Source organism: Mesocricetus auratus, unplaced genomic scaffold, assembly GCF_017639785.1.
Source record: "Mesocricetus auratus isolate SY011 unplaced genomic scaffold, BCM_Maur_2.0 Super-Scaffold_100013, whole genome shotgun sequence".
NCBI lineage: Eukaryota > Metazoa > Chordata > Mammalia > Rodentia > Cricetidae > Mesocricetus > Mesocricetus auratus.
The window spans coordinates 5,680,891-5,703,459 of record NW_024429196.1 but is presented as its reverse complement, the minus strand read 5'-3'; the positions used below and the strand labels follow the sequence as shown (position 1 = coordinate 5,703,459).

Genomic DNA, 22,569 nt, shown 5'->3' with positions numbered 1-22,569 from the left:
TGGAAACAAAGCAGATTCCTTTAAATAAATTACTTGCTTCTTTTATATTATTCATTTTGTACAAGAACCCTTTCAGAGCCCTGGGGACTAAGGTAATCACTGATATTTTAATCATTTTAATGTCTGCTATGCTAATAAGTTTCTAATAGCTAAAAGACCCATTCCAAGTCACATAACAAGGGGGCAAGGCAAACTGACGTTCCTCTCTTGAGTTGTGAAGTCTCTCTGGTACACAAGGCATCAAAGCTTCCTGCCAGAAGATAACCACAGAACAGACCTCCAGGCTGCAGATGCTGCAAAGGCCAGAGCAGTGGCAAACCTAGTCAAGGGCTCAGGAATCAGCAACTGTCTTTTCAAGACACAGAAAGACACCCACAAGATAGGTGTACACGTACGTACACACACACACACACACACACACACACACACACACACACACAGAGAGAGAGAGAGAGAGAGAGAGAGACAGAGAGACAGAGAGACAGAGAGGCAGAGAGACAGAGAGAGAAAGAGCTAGACCGCAAGTCCCCTTGACTGATGGGACACTCTAGGGAGAGTGCAAACAGAGGTGGAGTTTTTCTTTTGTTCTGGCTACCTGGTCCCAAATAATCACACAAAGCTTATAGTAATTGCAAAATGTTTGACCTATAGCTCAGGCTTATTATTAACTAGCTCTTACAACTTAAATTAACCCATTTCTATTAATCTACATTTGTCACGTGGCTCTGTGGCTTTACCTCTTCCCTAGCACATCTTGTTCCTCTGGAGGCTGGCTCGCACCTTCCAACTCTGCCCTTCTTCATCTCCTTTCTTACTTTGTTTTTTTTTCCCTATCTAACCTTATCCTGCCTGGCTATTGGTCAGTCAGCTTCCTTATTGACCAATGAGAGCAATACATATTTACAACATGCAGCAGGGGAGGTCTGGCATTAAATGGGTGGCACCACACAGAACAGGTGTGTGCCACACAGATGAGAGGCCTTCTGGCCCCGAGCAACTACTCAGCTGCCTCTCTTTCTTCATCAATGGGCAGACTCTGAATCCCTAGGACCTGCCACACAACTGGAAAGTTTCAGAATCCTCACTGAAAATGACGACCTCTCTCTTCTTTTCTTAGAAAACCCAAGAGCCAAAAAAAAAAAAAAAAAAAAGTCTACTGCATTGTAACACTTCTAGGTTACACAGAGAAGGTTCCTGGTAGCTGATTCTGGATGAACGGCTGTTTAAGAGGCAAGCTCCCAGCTCTGTCTACAATCTATGCCATGGATAGCATGGCCAGTGTCACCCTCTACATTTTCAGTAACACGTGAAATATAAAATGAAACTGGCTAACGTGAGGGTGATGGTATCTTACAAACTGCTGTACGATTTTTGTTATCAAGTAAAAAGTTGCTGCTTTTGGATAGCAAAACTCTGATTTAAATAGGCAAAATATGCACAAGAAGAGCTGTGTTAAGAATGCTGGACAGACTCGGAGCCCATCAGGATGAAGAGAAAGCTGTCCTGTTAATAATGCAAGTGATCGGCAATTTCTGGCACAAATTTGTTGACAGCTATTGATGAATGAATGAATGAATGAACCAACAAATAAATAACTGTATGAATGAGCAACTGAACAAATGAATGAACCAGTGAACAAATGTATGAATGAATAAAAAGAGGACAAAAAGAATGAGTGAATGAACAAATGAAGGAGCAAATGAGTGAATGAAGGAAAAAACTCAATTCACCAAAGGTTCTGAAATTCCTTCTTAGTTTAGGGAAAGGGTGTAATCATTATACTGGTGGAACATGCTAGGACTCTGCATGTGTCAGGTTACCAGGTGGCCAGTACAGTCTCAAGTCCTGAACTGTTTCTACATTTCACATCAAAATTCATTAGAGGGTTGGTAAGACAAGAATAGATACAATACCTATTTTATTATCTATATAAATTAGAACTGTAATCTAAAACCTTGAGTGCAGATTCAACTATCTCACACACACCAGACCATTAAAATAGAATTTTCTTCCTGTTCTTCATTTCCTATTTTTCCTTCCTCCTGTACTTCAAAGAGTTGGGCAGTCAGGCAATAGGAGACAAAAGCATGGTTCAGGAAGCTTTAATTTATAGAACACTGTGAGAGCAATCATTTTGATTCCAGATGACCTATGGAAATCTCTGCTGTCCTGTATCACATGGAAATGTGGACCTGTGTCAACAAAACACAGAGAATCACTGGAGCCAGATGTACGGTCTGGTGTTTCATTTCCATTTTTATTGGACATATTTACTAACTTCACTAGCAATGTGTGACAAATCATGCATGATTCTGGTGAGTCATTACTTCTCTTAGACAGCAGTCTTTGAAAGATGCCTTTCCCCTAGAAAGTCATTGACAGAAATGTCACCTTTGAGGGTTAGTTCTGGGGTCTTCCCCCTTTGAAAAACAGAAAAAAAAACTTAAACAAAAACCCTTTGTGTATGTCAATGTGGGTGGGTGCTTGTGTGCCATAGCTCTTATATGAAGGTCACAGGACACTCTTGGGTATCTGTTCTCACCTACCACCTTGAGACAGGGTCCCCTAGTTCACTGCTGCGTATACCAGGCTAGCTGGCACACGAGCTTTAGGGGATTTTCCTGCCTATACCTCCCACCTTGCCATAGGAATGCTGGGCTTACAAGCTAACCAGGGTTTCATGGGGTTCTAGGGATTCAAACTCAGGTCCTCAGGCTTCCAACAAGCCATAAAGGTGGGTAAAGTCACTGAGCAATTCCTCTAGTCAGAAACACCTCAATTAGGCAGCTTGGGCAATGGCAGCACTTGTCTGGTAGCCTGGGAAGCCCATTCCTCAGCTCATTTCCATTTGAAGAGAGTCATTCCCAATGTGCATGGATTTACTCAAGGGTCTCAGTTCCAGCAGGAGACCCTTTAACAAGCCCCCAGCCCCATCAAGAAATCAAAAAGTGGCTCTGCTTTCCTTTCAACTGGGGAATGGGACAGCTGGACTGTCTTCAAGACTGGGTCAGAAAGGGACTTCAAAATCCTCATGGCTTTTGATGTAACACAAATACCTTCCCTATAGAAGGCTTCAGTTAACTCAGCAGTGAAGAGCCATAACCAGGCACCTCTGACCCAAGGATAACCAGAAGAGCCCATTAACCTATAGGCTTCTCAGGCTGTGGGCAGAAACAGATGGGCTCTGGGGTCAAATGATTTTGTCACTGATATCCTGTAAGACAATTATTGAGCTGAGATTCCAAAATGAATGGAAGTATTTTCCACAGTGTTGATGAGTGTTAGAATTCCTTATAATTAATTAGTTTGGCTATACTGTCATCCTCATGGAACTTGCACTGAGGACAATGTCTCAGGAAAAAAAATCACACAGATGTGTGCACATGCACATAACTGTTCATTTAAATTCCTTTTTTCTCCCTGACAGACTCTAGGAGCCAATTTCTGAAAGAAACTGGAGGTAATTTTCCACCCCAGAAATCAAATGTGCTGTCAGAGCCTCAGGCAAGTCCTTGTATACTTAACTATAGGCTATGGAACCAAAGTAAGCCACCCTTAAAGTGAGTTTTCGGTTTTATTTAAAAGATTTATTTTGTTACTTATTGATGTGCATGTGGATGCGTGTGTAAGTACACCTGTGCATTCAGACACCAGAGGCAACCAGAAGAGGGCACTGGATCCTCAGGACTTGGAGGCAGTGTGGTTGTAAGCAGCCAAATGCAGGTGCTGGAAACTAATTCTCTTGAGGGGAAGCAGGTGATCTTAACTACCTAGCCTAACATTTATGTCCAAGTTTTTCAGATTTTAAAGTGCATCAATGCATATAATCCAAGTACTTAAGAAGGTAAGGTAAGAAGATGGAGAGTTTAAGGCCATCCCGGGTTACTATATTGTGGGAAACTCTGCCCCCACCAAAGAAAGCCAAACCAAATTAAACTCAATATGACAATGAAAATGAGTCAACGGCTACCCATTCTCTTTTTAGTGTCTCTTCTATGGTTTCTTTGGCTGGTTTTGTTTTTTCAAGACAGAGTTTCTCTGTGAATCAGTCCTGGCTGTGCTGAAACTCACTTTGCAGACCAGGCTGGCCTCAAAATCACAGAGATTCGCCTGCCTCTGCCTTCTGAGTGCTGGGATTAAAGGTATGTACCACCACCGCCTGGCTTTTTCTATGGTTTCTTAAAATGTCTAATAATGCAGACTGGGAGTGACAAACCCTTTGGGATATAGAGGTAGAAGGACTACTGCCAGTTCAAGGCCAGCTGGTCTCAAAACTATGGGGTTGGAAATGTGGCTTGGAGCTTGTTGAGCATTCTTGAGGTCCTGGATTTGGTCTCTAGTAGCACATGCACACAGGTACATATGTGCAATGCATATGCTCTCTTTCCAACAGTGCCAACTGTACAGGGTCTGACTGTGCCAGAACATGGTTGTGCCAGAAAGAACAGCATTTCTTGCTAAGAGCTAGCGTGATGGGGACTGACTGCAGGTTGTGGAAGATGTCTGAATACAGCAAATACGGTTATCATGGCTCATACACATCAGAAGTGAAAATGAATCAAGAAGAAATGAAAACACTGACTTTAAAAAGGCTCAAGTTCAGATTCACAAAGAATGAGGAAACAACAGAGAATCCTGCTTTATGTGTGCTGGGCTTAAAACTCCAGAGCCTTCCCCCAAAGGTAGAAACAGAAGAAGGTGACTGTGCACTATAAAGAAGAAAGGGACTATATGCTGGGGAAGGACATTAACAAAGGCAAAGGATCTGAATAAATATCCTGGCTATTTTCAATTGCATTTAAAACAAAGAATTAATTATAGGCAGATCCAGGCAGATAAGAAAGTCTCTTTAGAGGAAAAACATGCTCTTGAGGAAAAGATAACAGCAAAACATTCACACTGTAGTTCTGTTTATTTGTTTTGGCTAAAAAACAATTCAATATTCCTTAGGAAATTCTATTCTTTGAAACTGTATAATTGAAATACCATACATAATGAAAATGTTACTATTTTTATTATCTAACATTCTTGAAAGCTTCGAGAGTTTCTTGCAGAACAACAGCAGACCAAAGCTAGGTAAGGCCCGGCAACCTTTTTACTCAGTTCTGCAGTAGTCAGTCTCTAAGAGAGACTGAAGACCTGACCTCACCACTGGATGACTCACTCTTGTTTTCCTGCCACAAAGGGGCTTAAGAGTTACTGTGAAAGCTGTTCACTTACAGGATACATGAGCTTCTAGGAGGGCCAAAAGGAAGACAGGCGCTTAGACAATGAGTCTTGTCTCCTAAAATCTTTCTTCATATACACACTTAAGTATGGTACTTGGCTGGGGGCAGGGCATAAGACACAGATGGGTCTAATGGGCAACATCAGGCAAGGTGAGGCTATGAGAAACCTCTTGTGGGACTTTACAGGATTTTCTTTAACACTAAGAGGAATCTCAGCTCTTTTCAGTTCTTTAGCCCTTCATTTTACAAACATATTGAGCAAATATAGGAACAGGGCCATTGAAAGGGTAGGGGGCTAGGGCTGTTGCTCAGGGGTGGGGTTCACCCCCCAGACACAAGACCCCTGGTTCCATCCCCAGCATCACAAAAACAAACACATCAGGTTGGGAACAAATGCTAAACATAATCAAACAGACTTTACAAACTCTGGCATATTAACCACAGAGACCAAGATAACACAAGAGTAGTTTGTTTTGTAAAAGATTCCCATTTAGGGCCGAATTCCTCAAAAGGGCAGCCATTAGAGCCACCTGTGGTTAATTAAACTGAATTAATTAAAGTGAAAAAACTCAGCCACATCTCAAGTATGTGACAGCTGCATGTGGCCTGGACATGGCACAGATGCAAGCAGGCGTGTGCCACTGGGAAGAAGGAGAAAGGATACCTTTGTGTCATTAGTCCAGAAGACAGATACAGTCAACCTACTGTCTGCATAAGAAAGTCCCTTTTTAAATGTGACAGAAACTGGAGTGAATTTAAAGCTGTCTCCCCTTCCCCCAACTAAAATGTAGATGGAACGCTAATTATGCTAGAAAGTTCTGATGTTTATAAAAACCATACAGGCTAGGTATAACAGGCTCCCTATGTTGCAGATGTGGAAAGACCCTTAGAATGTCTGTGTACCCCATAATCATGCATCAGAGCCTTAGACCTCCTCCATCCTCCCCAAAGGTAAGCTTCAGAATCTGCCTCACAGCTCTCCCTGAATGGAGACACAAGCTGCATGGGAGATATGGCTGCCACAGCCCACTATACCCCCAACATGGGCTTCGGTCTTCAGGGAGCACAGTCGTCTGATTGACAGTCAAACCTCTGACATTGAAACATGACCTTGTCATCCACACATGTTCACCAAAAGAACTACACAAAAGACAAAATGCCAATGTTTTAAATACATTTACAATTCGCAGCAGTCCTTGCGGAAGGTGCACGTAGCTCCCAGGCAACAGGTTAGACACACCTGGTGGTATTCTCTTGAGGCTTTTCATCTGTCAGTAGCAGACAGACCACTTCCTACTTTCACTCCTGTTCCTTCCCACCACTTATAGATCTCTGGACCTTTCAGTGTAGTTACCCCACTTTCTGTTTTTCAGGACAGACAGAGCACAAGGATACACAGGACCACTAGACATCATGGAGGCTTCAGCTTGAGAACAGCATGACCTCCAGAATCTACCTGCTGTCCTACATTCCTTCAAACAGGCAGCCCTGTTGCTATCCATCTTGTTAACTAACCATCCCAACTTGAGGCAGCAGGCTGTGAAGGCTGTGCTGTGTACACTCAAGTCTACATAGGCCAGGTGCATCAAATGGACCAATCCCCTGGTCTGTGCTGACTCAGTGTCACAGAGTCAATATACCATGACACTCTTTAGAGTCACAACCTATCAGTAATTGCACATGACCTGCCCATCTAAAGCTCTTAACCATTGCACTCTGGCTCTTGTGGTCCACAGAGACATCTGACTGGCTCTCTGAGGATCCTGCAGGCAGTCAGAAATGCATCTGGTGACAGCACACTACCTAGCTGGTCTTACCTGCGGGGAGAGCCATCTTCATGGGGGTGGATGATAACCACTTTCACAGTCACAGATGTCCGCAGTAGGTCAATCATCTGCTCATGGGTCAGGGTGGCCACAGCCACCTTGCAGATCTCCACGAGGCGGCTCCCTTGGCGAAGGCCCGCCTTCCAGGCAAAACCAAAAGGTTCTACATCGGCAACGATTCCTTCAAAGTTCACATGGAAGCCAAGCTGGCCCAGCCCGTTCCTCCTCAGGGTCATTTCTACAGTTTCGCAGCCTCTCGTCACTATCTAAGGGGGAAAGAAGCTGTTAGGTAGGTTTGGTCTTTCTCGCTGGGACCATGGGACCCTACTGGGGACCCACACACAGGTATCTAAGTGAGCCCTCTCCCCCTCAGCTCTATCCCAGCCACTCCCCTGTTCCTCCAAGTGATCTGAGAAGGCATCAGAATCCAGTGTTTACCATGATTGCCTTTGACAGAGAGCAAAACCCTAGTTTCAGTGTTCAGACCATAGGCTGCATGGTGGGCAGCCTGGATCTTACGAAGCCACTGGCCTGCGTTCCCTTTACTCCCTGACAACAACAGGACTCTGAAGCACTGAATTCTATCTACAAGAGAAAGAATGAGACAATCTCATTCTGTCTCAACCATCAAATTCTAAGGCTTACTGGATCCTTTTATCTAAGTCAAAAGAGAACAACAACGAAACATGGCCCAAAGTACTTCTGATATCACACTCAGTGACTGTACCTGTGCTTAGGAGGGGCCCAGGAGAGGCTGGACTGTGAGAAAACCCTTAACTGTCCTCCGTGTACTGGCCTGCAGACTTCCTAGTTTGTCCCATCAGGTCTCCTGAGAGTGACTCTATCTGTACCCAGGGCCTTTTGATCAACGTGGGGCTTGCAGGTGGCAGAGGGGCCTCTGTTCCTGCAGTCACCTTTCCTTCTCTCACCTATGCCCCAGAGACAAAGGGCCACCCCAGGCATTTCCAGTGACACGCCTCTGGAGGAGTAGGAGTCTATACGGCACTCCGAGAAGAACATGAGAGAGCCAGTTCAGTGACTTGGTGCTGCAAGTAAGGTAATTAGTCACGGTAACCCTCTGAGGTACTGATGGAATGTGGCTTGCAACGCCATGAAAGGAAAACACAGCTCATTAAATATCATTTGAAGATGATGACATCATTTTTTGTGGGAAATTTCAAGTTGGGAGGTATTATCCCCCATCCCCAAAGCCCTGGGGGCAGTGTATGAAGTTTCAGTTCAGTAAACTCTCCATTTCCAGGAACCTGGCTCTGAATGCACACATTCCTATTAATGAGCCTCATGGCTGTGAGTACAGCTGGGGAGCTGTGGCTTGCTCCCTGCATCAGCATCTGGCCTAGGTTTCCATGGTTACAAAAATGAACACACTGCCAGTCGGCTTCTCCCAGGCCAGCATGATGCTGGGGACTCAGCAGAAAGGGAACACTGTGTCAGTCAGGAGTGAAGTTTCAAAAGGTTCACATTTTCAATGATCTGAACTAATTTCAAACTGTTAGCAGAGCAATTCCAGAACCTCGACAGACATTTTCTTCACATCTTTTTCAACTTTGTTTTAAGCAGCACTAACACAGACGGCATCTAACACACCTGTGTGCTGGCAGATGTGAACGCAGCCACTACCTGAAATTCACTATGAGGTACTAGACCGAACAACATTGGCCAGGCTTTATTTCTGACTTCCTCCCCTTCATTATCATTGTCTCTTGCTTTCAGACATCCCTGAAGTCAGACAAAGGTCTCCTTGTTCCAGGAGTGCCCTATGTATTTATGCAGACTCAATAACCCTGGGAAAAGGGCAGTCTCCCATTTACATACCTGGGATTAGCTACACAATTTGCAGGGCACACCCGACAACACAAATGTAGGGTCTTTACTCAAAATCTATTAAGAAGTTGGATATGTGAAAAGGGAATTTCTGTTCAAGCATGGCCATTCTGAGGATGCCTTTCCAAGACTCAGGCAGCATACCCAAGGTCTCTCTGGGAGTCAGCTCTCCACCCTCCTGTATGCCCAATGTACAGTTCTGGCTGTATTCTGTACCAAAAGCAACAGACAGTAAGCTCACCATTTACAAAAAAGTGGTGTCCCTACCACCTCCAACATGATGGTCTCATGTAGACGCTGTCTGCAATGACTGTAGCTACTCCAACACTGACAGATGCTAACTGATTTTACTCTCTCTCACACTAGCCTTCTCATAATAAAAGACTCACCCTTTGTGGGAAGAAAGGACAGGAAGTGCTATCCATATCCCTTTTTAATGAGTCTCAGTTGACTATGTGATACATCCTCCTTGGGAAAGGAGTTAATAATGAGATGTTTTATGGCCAAAACATGCTTTGTTCTTATATTACACCAAGCAATCCAAACAGCAAATTTATGGCTATTGCTCTACTGCACACACCCAAAGAAAATCTGAATTTTGCTTTGTTAAAGTTGGGAACAAAACCCAGACCCCTTGAAGGTGGGTATCAGTGAGGAGGCCTAGGTAGTCTATGGGGCCTTGGGTAGTATTTATCCCTGGCGTACAAATAGACTTTGAGTGTCCACGCCACAATATGGGTTGTTCTCTCAGCCAGGAATCTTGGGGGAAGGCCTAGGCCCTGCCCTGGATGAAATGACAGTCCCTGGAGATCCACCATGGAGGGCCTCACCCTCCCTGGGGATCGTAGTGGAGACTGGGTGGGGGAGGAGGGGAGGGAGAGGGAGCTGTGATTGACATGAAAACAAGCTTGTTTCTAACTTAAATTGAAAAAAAGTTGGGAACAAAAATTTGACTGTTTTACATCTTAGACACAATGCAGGGGGTTGAGATTAAAAATCATATTAAGCCATGGTGGCACACAATTGTAATCCCAGCACTTGGGATGCTGAGACAAGAGGATTTCAAGTTTGAAGTTGGCCTGGGATATACTGTAAGCTCCAGACAGTCTGGGTTACATGGAAAGACCCCAGCTTTTTTTTTCTGTTTGTTGTTTTGTTTTTGAGACAGGGTTTCTCTGAGTAACAGCTCTGGCTGCCCTAGAACTTGCTCTGTAGACCAGGATGGCCTCAAACTCACAGAGATCCACCTGCCTCTATCTCCTGAGTGCTGGGACTAAAGACATGCACTACCATTGCCTGGCTAGGTCTTGTACGTACGTACGTACGTACGTGTGTGTGTGTGTGTGTGTGTGTGTGCGCATATGGGTTCATGTGTACATTTTATATATAGAGGCCATGCACTACCATTGCCTGGCTAGGTCTTGTACGTACGTACGTGTGTGTGTGTGTGTGTGTGTGTGTGTGTGTGTGTGTGTGTGTGTGCGCATATGGGTTCATGTGTACATTTTATATATAGAGGCCAGAGGTCAATCTTGGGCATCATTTCTTAGGAGATGTTCACCTTGATTTTTGAGACCAGGTCTCTTTATTATATTAGCATTATTATAACCTGGGTTAGGCGAGCTGGCTGGTCAGCAGGCCCCAGGGATTCCCCTGTCTCTGCCTCCTCAGTGCTGGGGTTACCAGTGCATGGCACCATGCCTATTTCCACATGTGCTCAGGATGCACTTTGGGTCCTCATGCTTGTATGGCGAGTGCTTTATAGCCCCAGGACCTTAAAAGAATCCCATCTTTTTCAGAAGTCTCTTTTGAGACAGATGACTTTTTTCATTTTCTTTTTTAGGTTTTTATAACTTAATGTCCACTTTTGTGAAGTACGAGAGATTAACATTATGTTTAACATAACCTTTAAATTAAAACATTTGTTATGCAAGCATGTACAAAGGGATCAGGAGAGAGGACCCAGTTGTTAGCAAACAGCAATTCTGTGCTTTTTTAAGATGTGTTGTTTCCATTACACAACTTATAAAATATTTTAATAATTGTCTTCAACTATTACAGAAATGGTGTACTTGAAGATGGCTCAGCTTTTCCCGTCATGTGGCCGTGGGTGGCTTCTTCACCACTGTAGTCATTGACTCTCATTAAAAAAAACAACACGGGCCGGGCGGTGCTGGCGCACGCCTTTAATCCCAGCACTCAGGAGGCAGAGGCAGGCGGATCTCTGTGAGTTCAAGGCCAGGCTGGACCTACAACCTCCAAAACAATACAGAGAAACCCTGTCTGGAAAACAAAAAACAAAAAACAAAAAACAAAAAAACCCCAACACAGTAGGGCTGGGGATGCGGCTCAGTGGGTGGAGCCAACAGCTACCATGCATAAGACCCTGCGTATCTGGGTATGATCTCCAGCATCATATAAAACCGGATATGGCAGGTCACAGCTGTAATCACAGCACTCATGTTCAAGGTCACCCTTGGCTACATGGTGAGTTCAAAACTGGCCTGAACATGAGACCTTGTCTCAAAAGAAAAACAAAACAAATAAACAAAAGAACCCAGCACTCAGATTGCCCAAGGCCTGGAGTCACAGGTGGAGTATCCCTTACAACCTGCCCGGACTGTGAGGTTGAAGCACAGACAGTAGGGACACAGCCATACTTACCACGAGTCGCTGCACTATCTCCCGGATGTCTTCGGAACAGTTATCCACTGAAGACAGCAGGATACACTCTCCCCTTTCATAGAAGACTTTGATGCTCACTAACCCAGAAGTCCAACCAATCACATCCCTGCAGGAACAGTTAAACACAACGTTCTTGGAGTCCTTCTCTATCAACATGATGAACTCATTAGAGATCCCAAGCAGACACTCGATGTCTGCTGACTGGCCAAAGTCCCTTGCCACCACGTGCCACATGATGGCCCCGATGCTGAACAGGTGCGCGTCCTTCCTCGGTTTCACTCGCTCCTTCTTCTTTGCACCCAGGGTGATGAAGCTGAACTTTGCAGAAGTGTCCACTGTGGCGGTTGTAACAAAGTTCTCAGCCAAGTCCTTCAAGTATTCTTGCCTTGTTCGAGTAGCCATGGCCCGGAATTTTTCTGACTTATGGGCTGCATTTTCTGCATTGATTACTTTGGCTAATAGGAAGTCCCGGAACACGGCTGATTTTGGAAAAGTTACACCTTTGGGGATTGGTGGACCGAAGGGAGGGACATCCTTTGATCTGGAAACGCCAACACTGAGGACGAAAGGAAAATGAAATGAGATGAGTCATAGGCCTCTCATTCCTTCTTTAAGGTGACAGGCTCCCACTCTAGCTAGTCTGTCTATTTTGCAGACTCTTATTCTAATTTTAAGAGAACCCATGGATCTGATTCGGCACTGCCAAATATTTGAGGCACTCTACTGGCTTTCATTCGAATCAAATCAGTAAATATTAAATCAGTGACTACATTCTGATTTCTTAAAAGTCAATGACTCTCAGAAGATCTGAAATATTCCATTGTCTATACAGAAAAACAATGAGAAATGCTATGCTCTATAAAACATGTATGGTGGTTTACGAAACCATTTCTCCCATAGTAATTTAATTAGCACCAAAAAAAAAATTGAAAAGAAAAAAATTATACCTGCCTCCAAAGTATTTTGTACTAACAGATCACTGTGGAACAGACGACAGGCCATGCTGCAAGAATAAAGGCCAGGAGTACTTACAAATACCTGCTGTGTTTGAATGGGAAATGTCCTCATGGCTCACGTTTAAATACTGGGTCCCCAGCTGTTACTGCTCAGGGAGGTGTGGAACATGTGGACATGGAGCATAGCGGGCAGATATCCACTACCAGGGGCAGGCCTTAAAGATGACATCTTCGCCTTCAGCCAGATCACTCTGCTTGTGGGACATCAAGGTGTGAGGAGACCCTGCCATGCCTCCCTGACTAAGACAGATGGAAACCGGGAGCCAAAATAAGTCCTTAGCCCTTAGGGTACTTGTCAGCTCTGATGTCACGGCAACAAGAAAAGTAACCAAAATGTTTGCTTTGACTAAAATTAGCAACCAAAAAAAAAAAAAAAAAAAAAGTACCAAAACCAATAAAGCTGTAGATCTAGCCTATTGCTGAGGAAGGTTCTAGAAACTCCTGAAGATGTGACTTACCATGTTTGCACCAATACCACCCACTCTAAGAGCACACATTACATATTCTCTCAACTACCCTTTCTTAATGTAGGCCGGTGGCCTCGCCAGGCCAGAGGTGCATCCACAGTCATCATGTGGGGAAAGGGACCTTGTGTTTGACTCCAGGCCTCACAAAGTAGATCCTTCACAGCGAGCCAGATTCCTCATGCATTGCAAGTTGATTAGGAGGCAAAGTCAGCTAGAAACTAGGGTTTCCAGAGTATTTCCAAACGGGCTGCACATGAGGTAGGCCCGTGCTCAGACTGGTGTCCTGCCTGTGGGGCAGGGTCTCTATCGTCCCAGGGCTGTGCTGTCCACAAGCACCAGCAGCACCTGTTTGCTCAACTTAAGTTATTCATGCTGCATAACCATTTTCTCAGTAGGTGTGTGAGCCCTCAACATTACGACAAGAAATCAAAGGATAAGGAAACTAAAGAAACTCGGCGATTAAAGCACCTGCTGCACAAACCTGAGGGCCAGAGTTCAGATCCCCAGAAACCACACTAGTGAGCTCTGGGATTAACTGAGAGATCCTGTCTCAGTGAATAAGGGAGGAGAGCCACTGAGACTCCTGACATTAACCTCTATGCGCATGCGCATGCACGTGTGCCCATCCTCCCCAAAACATACGCACACACAAAATGAAAATGGGAAAGAAAAAAGAAAAATAAACATCCATATACCCAATACAAGCAGTAGGCCAGGGGCACTCCTATCAACACACACACACACACACACACACACACACACACACCAGTCATTCATCCCAGTCACCTCCTAAGACAAATCCCCAGACAAAGCAGGCCTAGTGAAGATGGTCTTGGGGCTCTACAGCATACATAGGCTTTAAAGTCATCAAGGCAACTGTGGGTGCTGGGTCTCAGTGGCCCAGCCTGGGAGTCTCTAGGATAGTCCTTGCCATTCACTTCCTTAACAGGCCATCTAGCCAAGAGGCTGGTGTCAGCCATGGCCCGGGTTCAGTCTCTCAGGAAAGCAGAAAATGGAACCCCACTACTCTAAGCTTCCCGGCCCTTCCTTTTTCAAGGGAGGGAGACAATTACTGCTTGCAAGATATACTTAGAATGAGGCTGACTAGGGAATGAAGCTCTGTGGTAGAGCACATGCCTAGCATACACAAAGCCTGTTTGAATTCTCAGCACTACCAAAAATAAATACAAATTATTATCAGGCAGGTTACAATCCCAGCACTTGGGAGGTTGAGCTCCTGGCCAGCCTAGCTACACAGTGGAAGAGGAGGCAAGAAGGGAAGGAAGTTAGGTAGTTACGGGTCCAGGAGAAGAACGAACGGCGGACGGGAGGAAGGGCCACAGACTCACCTGTAGCACACACTTTCTGTGCAGGGGTTGTGCACCTTCACTATGACGAAGACATGCTGGAAGTGCGAGCGGATGTTCTTGGGGGTGAATGGGAGGGCGCCAGGCTCCTGGAAGACGATGGTGACAATGTCGTTCCCAATGTGCCTCTTCCTCAGAAGCTGTGTAGGGAAGGGAACACCCAGAGTGACACAAAATACACTAACATACAACCTGCTCACCCTGGGAACAGAAATCTAAAGTATTCAAGGTCATCAGAGAGAGCATGGCACCTGGGAGGGAAGTGGGCTACCCTTGGCTTACATCTCCAACTATTCCTTTTACTTAGAAATCTTTCTGTTTTCTCTCCCTTTATCTTTATCCAGCTATTTCTTTCATTCTAAAATAGCACACTAGTGCTCAATACACTTGTAAGTTACGTTATGGTTTAAGCACTTCAACTTAGAGGAGGAGACTGTGTTTGGGGATGGGTGACCTACTGCACACACAGCCCTGCCTTATACCTCAGGCTCCCATGCTCGCTTCCATTTCTGCAAGAAAACCAGGAGGCTGTCTCCTTAGGTAGCATAAGTCTTCAAACTAATTAACTGAAACTTGGCTTTTTGATACAATCCATATTAATTAACGAGTCCAGAATTCCACTACACTAGCAGCTGGAAAACCCAATCTTTTGTAATCTTACAAAACTGAGAAGTCTAGGGGAGAGGAGGAAGCCAGAGTTGCTTCTGACATCACTTCTGCCAAGAATGTTCCTCACTGGGAGCTCTTCCTAGACAGTTCCTGTGTTCATGTGGAGTGAGGCCTTGGCATACCTCACCTGGACAGTTCTCTCTGCTCCTGAGGCTTGGATGTGAAATGTCTCCCAAAACCTCATGTAGGAAATCTCGGCCCATGTGGCAGTGCTGGGGGGGGGTGTCTAATCTCCAGTGGATAAATTTATGGAAGGATTCATAATAGAAAGTACTACTGGGGAGGGGAGAAAATGAGGAAGCAGAACACTGTGGGTGTGCCATGGAGGGCTGTATCTTATATCCTTCCTCCAGTCTCCCAGATGCCATGAGGTGCAGAGCTTTCCTCTGACATGTCCTCCTACCTCACTAGACACCAGAAACACAGAGCCAATTGAGCATGGACTGGAACATCAGGGGCTGTGATAAACCTTCTCCTTGTCCACATTGACTCTCTCAAACTTCTTGTTAGTGAGAAGTCTGTCACGGCTGCATCTCCACTCCACCCTCATACCTAGGTCGCCCAGGTGCCACTCACTTTCTGCCACTGGCTGGTTTATGTTCCTATATAGGTAGTGATCTTTCCAAGGACGGGAGGTATACTGACTGGATTCCTGCCTTCCAAAGGCATGCCTATCACCAAGTAAGTAGGCACCCAATATACATTTGCTTAATGACTAAATGAGGCACACAACCCATGTTCCTTATATTGTGCATTAAAACCATGTTCACATTCCTGTGACCACACACCAAGACCCTCCACAAGTATAAGCAAGCAGCGTAGAAGTGAGCCCCACCTACTTCAGATACAGCCAGTCACCCACCAAGGAGTTGTTGCAATCACTGCAGGGCTGGGCCCGTCTCCAGCAGTAAACCCCACCCTTCACTGGCAACAACAAAGAACACAACCTTGTCCTTGAGTTTATTTGGCATCTACAGAACACGTTTCACTGTCCAGGGCATCAAGTTCAGCTTTTCAAACCTTCTGAACTCAGAAATAAAAAGTATCTACCGTGAGCTCCCTGGCTTTTAACTTAACACATAAAGAGGCAAGGAAGTGAAAATGACCTGTTCCTCCTTACGAGTCCTCCACGGGCCAGTGAGATCCATGATCACAGCCTGGAGGAGTCTTATTTATATACTGTGGGTAAATCTCTGAGCACAGGGAAATCACTGTACTGCCAGAGAAATTTTAAAGCATGAATTAATACATAGTAGCAGATCTATTGAACCTCCCTGTCCAAATCTGTAGTTTGGTCTTTGATACTCCTCTAAATAAAATGTATAGATTCAAATTCATGTTAAGAGAAAAAGAAAAAAGAAAAAAAATAACATAGTAAAACTACATTAGTCAAGAACAGTTCTCCCCCTTTTCCTGATACCTGAAAAGCTTGTTTTCATATACTGTGGCCAGACCTAAGAAGATAAGGAATGAAACAACTATTAAAATAGAAGTAGGCCTGGTGCTGTGGTTGGACATAGTTATAGAATAAAGAACAGAGCAGCTTTTCCGACACACCATTCATTCAGAGTTCTCAAGTACAGGACATCGTAAGAATGATGGCGAAGACAGAGCTAAGAGAACACAAGGCTGGGCAGGGGCTCTGCATCACAGGAGTCCAGAGCAATCACTGTACACTGTGTCCCTTGGCACTCAGATGACTGATCCATGAGCATGTGGCATACGGAAAGACCCCGTCTCAAAGCACCAAACAAACAGAGGCAGGCAGCCTCTATACAGTTAAACAAGGCCTATATTTCCATAGACAGCCTTTCCTGCTCTCCACAGAAGCACACAAGCCAGTGGCTGGTAGCTCTTGGATGCTATCAACAAGTCCACCTCAAACTTAACTGATGTTTCAAACTGATTTACCATCTCATATGACCACACTTCACCAACAGCAAGAGTAAATAAGTGTACAAACCAGCCAAGCAGCAATACGGTACAAATAAAGATGAAGACACAGAACAGAGTGAATTTTCAGTGCCTTTCTGACAAGGCCAAGATGAAGATAGGGCTAGCCCAGCCCTCTGCTTCCACAGCAATCCTCAAGCTGGTGTCATCACTACCCCAGTGAGGAAGAAGCAAACCAGAGAGTCACCTCTGTGCTTTGTCCTGTCAGTCAGAGGGGAACACAGGCTGTGGTCTGCTCAGGTAACACTGAACAAGCCAGGCTGCTCTAGGACCCAAGTGCTCACCAGCTGTGGCAGCCAGGACCCATGAGGTGTAAAAGTCTTCACAGCAGGACCTGTAGCCAGTCTAACACAGCGCAGCTCAGCCTAAGCATTGTAGCTTCTAAGGTGACGATGAGCATAACACCAAAAACCCAAGGGCCTGGTCACTCCTAAGGTAATTCACAGGGCTTGAAGTCCCTTCCAGTCAGGGCTACTTGACCTTCACACATGCACTAAGAAAGAAAAGGTTGCTGTGTACCAGGCACCCTGTTCTTCTCCTCTTTTCTGAGGCTACTGTGAACAAAGGGTGTCTCTGCCAAGGTGAGGTTTGAAGTTGCCTTGAAGTTCTCGATGATGACATCACATGCTGGCTGAGCTGTGGTTTGTTCAGGGAAAGGGAGCACAGGGAACCCGGCCTTAGGATAGACTAGTGTGAACTTATCTTGTGTGAGATGTGGGGTCCAGGGGCATCTATGGTCCAGAGGCCAGTAAGGCTTCCCCTGTGGGAAGGGGCTCAGGCCTGATGAATGTGCCTAGGATTTTACTACCTCAACAAGCAGCTCCCAGATTGATTAATTACAGGAACAAACACAAGATATCAGGTCCTCTGAGGACAAGCCTAGGCCAGTTAACAAATTACAAACACTCTGGTGCAGGCAGAGGTGGGGTTCCAGCTGGGCTAAGTCCCATGGCAGTCACCATGGGATTGAACCTTCAGACTTTTCTGCTCTTGGTATTAAGTTTGTGGGTATTATTTGCAGGATGAGAGAAATGGGAAGAGTCAGGAGAATCTGTGGCTAAATTTTAATACCCATGCCCACGATCAGAGGGTGCCACAGATTCGCTATAACTAGAACATCCTGGCAGCAGCTTGAAATTCTAGGTGAGGAAAGTCGCTAAAACGATAGAGGCATCTGGCCCTTACCTTTACACAATAGATCTTTAGGAATGGGGACAAAACTAACTTGCAAATCTAGTCATCTAAAAATACTCACGAGCCACACCTATGGGATTATAAAATAGCAACAATAGAACTTGGGCACACACATGACCCTGTTTAGGGGCTCACAGATGGGCCTGGAGGTAAAGGCTAGGAATTCCAGGAATTTCGGGATAGATCTTTCAAAGATGAAGGGGGAAGAACTACAAATACTAGAAGAACTGTGAATCATTCAGGAAGGGCAACATCTGAGCTAAGAGTCAGAGGGAAATGTTCAGCTAGTGAGCACGGACTTGGGAAGGGAGTGAAGCTTGAAGCATGTTCCTCAGGGGCAAAGTCCAGGGTTCTCCTAGCTGAGGGGAACCTCTGGGGCTTAGAACTAGTTAGTGTGTATATGGCGGGATGTGTGGTGTGTGTGTGTGGGGGGGAGCTGGTTTCTTTTTTGAGAAAAAAATAGAAGTTTTGACTCAATTCATGTTTTAATTCATTAAGAAATGAGAAAAATCAAGGCCAGAGAGATAGATGGCTCAGGAGTTAAGAGATCTGGCTGCTCCTCCAGGTGATCTGGCTTTGGTTCCCACCACCCACATGGTGGCTCACAACCATCTGCAATACCACTTACCAACAAATACTCATGTAAAATGAAAATAAAAAAGGAAATGAGATAATTCTCTGCCACTAATTTTGTTTCATTCTTCAGACAAGCCACTCTCAGGCCACCCTATGGTCTCTGTGTACAGGAAGGCAGGAGTGGCGTGCAGAATGTAAGCATTCAGAAATAACTGTGTCTCAGTCCTGCCCTAACTCCAGTACCAAAGCCACAAATCACATCCCAGCAGCTTATGACCTTTCCTAGGAAGCATCTCCAGACACTCAAGCAGTCTTCTTCCTTTAAACGGGGCTGGGAGTGTTGCTGCTACCCTACAGGGCTACCTTATGTGCCTCAAACTCCCAAGCTCATGGAGCAGTCATAGCACTGCCAGTATTTGCTATCAATTCTAGCAATTTCAGTATAAGAACTCAACTCATTTTACAGCAACACAAAACATCCTGTTAATTACTTTGTGATGTTTTAGGCATCATTAAGCTTTCAACACTTCTTGAGTCTGTGGGAGTGACTGCCAGTGCAGTAGAATCCTCTCCCTACACAAAGGGTCAACACATTGTGTCATTAAAACAATGAAATAGAACCCTGATGTGGAGCAGCAGCTAAGAACAGCCGTAGCCCCCACTGCAGTTAATATTTCCTATAAATAAGTTATTTACCCGCATGTAGAAACCTGCCTGATCAACACAGTTGTTCTCATGATTAACATGGTAGACATGGGGTTCTCTGTGTAGTCAGCTTGTCAGTTTCCTGATTGATAAAAATGCAGTAACATTCCCATAAAAGCTCAGATAGCCTAGAGAGTGCCAGCTTAACAGGAACAACCTCCAGCTCGAATGTAAATTCTCAGAGTCACTCTTACCCACCTGCATGATGGGTGGTATAGGAGGCTGCACAGATGTGCTGGTGGACATGGGAGTGGGCACATACTATGACGCACACACAGGAGGCCTTACCTGCTGCCTGTTGTTCGGCATATACGGAAGCAATGTCGACACGTGGAACATGAGTTCAAAGTCTTTGTATGTGGTATAGAGAGAGTGAGTCCCTGTGGAATCCGCTGAAAACAAAGTAATTAGAAAGCTAGTTAGTTACGCAAGCACAGCTCTACCACTCGGATGGTGATTTCTGCAAAGGTATTTATTTGGGTTGAAAAGCACAAGCCACACTGTGTTAAACCTGGATCAACCTCTCTGGCACTCTGCTCAGTTGTTAGCAGTTCTCCACCTGGAGCTGGGCCTCCAGGCTTCTGCTTTCCTGTCAACTTTCTACTGAACATGCTCTCACAGGGACCCAGGAAGGGAGATTACAGTTTCTTTCTGTACCTCCTTCCTGCATAAACACACATGTTAAGAAATGGGAAAACGAGGCTGGAGAAATAAATGGTTCAGTCGGTAGAGTGCTTCTCAAGTGAGGCTAGGGAGCTGACATGGGATCTGCAGCGCCCATGTGAAAGGCTAGGTGAGGAGTGCATGTCTGGCACGTGTGGACACAGGCAGAGGGAAGTCAGTGGCTAGTCAGTGTAGCCTCATCAGTGAGTTCCAGGTTCAGTGAAAAGCCTTGCTTAAAAAGTAGAGAGGATAGACCAATGAGATGGCCCAGCAGGTGATAGCTACTACTGCCACACAAGCCAGAAAATCCAAGACTGATCCCTGGAACCCACACAAGCAGAAGGATATGGGGCAGATGCACCCATAGTCCCAGCATTTCTATGGCAAGACAGGAGGTGGAAACAGAATTGCCCCAACACACAGGGCTCGGATAGCCTGGGATACTGATGTAGCATCAGACATGAGACACCTGCTTCAATGATATGGGAAGAGGAAACCGACTGCTCAAAGTTGTTCTATGATCTACCTCCACATGCCCATCATGATGTGGTGCATTCAGAGTTGTATATGAGAAATAAAAATTAAAAGGCATAAAGCAGAAAACAATATAGGAGGATACTGGCATTAACCTCTGGTCTCCAACATGAACAAATATGCACCCTACACAACGTACACAAACAGGTACATACACATACAACACATAAATACTTTAAAAAAGAAATGGGAGTGTCTGAACTTTTGACTGTAAAGCTAGTCATCTGTTGTTTTTAAATGTATATAAATACACACAATCATGCATATAAATACACTGGCTACTCACATACACATGCACACAAAAATGTATTCACAAAAACACAGTAACACATATACAAACACAAGCTACCCAGGCTATATGCATACCCATTCGAACAAACACCGTAACTCACACTTGCACATATGCTTACTTTTATTGTCCAGCTGTGCACGGTACTTGCTGAAGCCTTTCAGTCGCACTCTCTGGCCTAGGAGGTCCAGGAACTCCTCGAAGGCTGGTCCTGCTGTCTCGTTGTTGTACATTTCCTCTTCCGTGCTCTGCCCAGCTTTGCAGTACAGGATCCCAATTTTGTGCTGAAAGCTCAGCTGAAATGAGAGGAAACATGATGAACTTGGCAGAGACTCCAGACCTGCTCACTTCTAGCCAAGTTAAAGCTGCGGAAGCCTGGGATCTTGTTCCCAGGAAAGCATGCTGGAAAAAATTCCAAAAGCAACTCTCATTGTGCAAGATGTTGCAAATAGGATCCATGTCCAGAAAACCCCAGGACACAGCTAGAGAAGAGTGAGAAGCCCTAAGAAAAAGTGCCTATCGCCAGAGCCATGTGGGATTTGAGAAAGAGTGGGCAGACCTGTTCAGACATGAAGCTAAAACTGCAACTGTGCAAATGCCTCATCTAACATACTTCTAAGTATAATTAGGGTAACCTTCAAAGTTCAGAAGTGGGAGAGGCCATGGACTTAGAAAAGTTTTCCCTCTCCAGCTCTCTTGTCTTTTTCTTCTGTAATTTATTTGAACATTCGTGGGAAAATGTTGGCTGAAAGGAGGGAAATCAAATTGAATTACGGTCTGGTAAGAGAAGAATTCCAGCAAGAACTACATACAATACGTGTGCAGGCATAGAAAATGTTTTGTTTCTACCAAAGTAAGTTTGGTTGTATAATTATAGTCATTTCTCATATTTTTGCCTGTTTTGAAAAGAAAACACTGGCTTATAGACACAATACTCCAGAAAGAGCTGCAGCAGCCCAGAACTATTTCTGCCATAATCCTACCTCGCAGTCAATACTGTGTCAAAGTGGAAGCCATGACCAGGTTCCTCCAGAACCAGAGAGAAACTGATTCTAGCTTCAGTAATTGCTTCCCCCCCCCCCCCAAATCTACTTCTCAGCCCTGCCAGCAGAGGCCTTGGTCCTCCTAGCAGCAGCTGAGCCTGAGAGACTGACAGACCTTCAGACGTCACCAACTTCCTGCAAATATGGATCCATAACATGTTGATCTTCAGTACCGAGATGGGAAACTCAGCCTCTAACAGAACCCCAGAGCTGACTCCAGCAGCAAAGCAAGGCAGAATGACAGGCAGTTCTTGGAGTAACAGTCTGGGCCACCTCATTATCCATGGTGAGAGAGTGCTGGTGCTTCCTGGGTGACCTCAGCAGGTTGCGGAAGTTTCTCTGTCTCTTTGATGGGTGCCCACAGCATGACAGAACCGGCTTTCTCTGCTGACAGATGCCAGGGTGGGTAGGGAGTGTAGGCAACAAGTTCCTCATCACAAAGATGACAACAGCTTTGGCCTTGACTGCGGGCTTCTAGAAGTTATGCAGCAACTACTGAGCTTATTCTT

General features: G+C 45.1%; 1 protein-coding gene across 2 annotated transcripts in view; it reads right to left on the bottom strand.

The window, feature by feature from the left end:
• Sipa1l2 (signal induced proliferation associated 1 like 2) overlaps positions 1-22,569 on the bottom strand; it is a 162,481-nt gene that overhangs the window by 44,289 nt on the left and 95,623 nt on the right. For both annotated transcript variants that reach the window (XM_005064689.4, XM_013121863.2), the window contains exons 6-10: positions 21,139-21,313; positions 19,820-19,923; positions 14,417-14,574; positions 11,564-12,140; positions 7,046-7,320 (exon numbers count right to left, since the gene is read on the bottom strand). In XM_005064689.4, the coding sequence (XP_005064746.1) occupies positions 7,046-7,320; positions 11,564-12,140; positions 14,417-14,574; positions 19,820-19,923; positions 21,139-21,313 (1,289 nt within the window). The remainder of the gene's footprint in view (positions 1-7,045; positions 7,321-11,563; positions 12,141-14,416; positions 14,575-19,819; positions 19,924-21,138; positions 21,314-22,569) is intronic.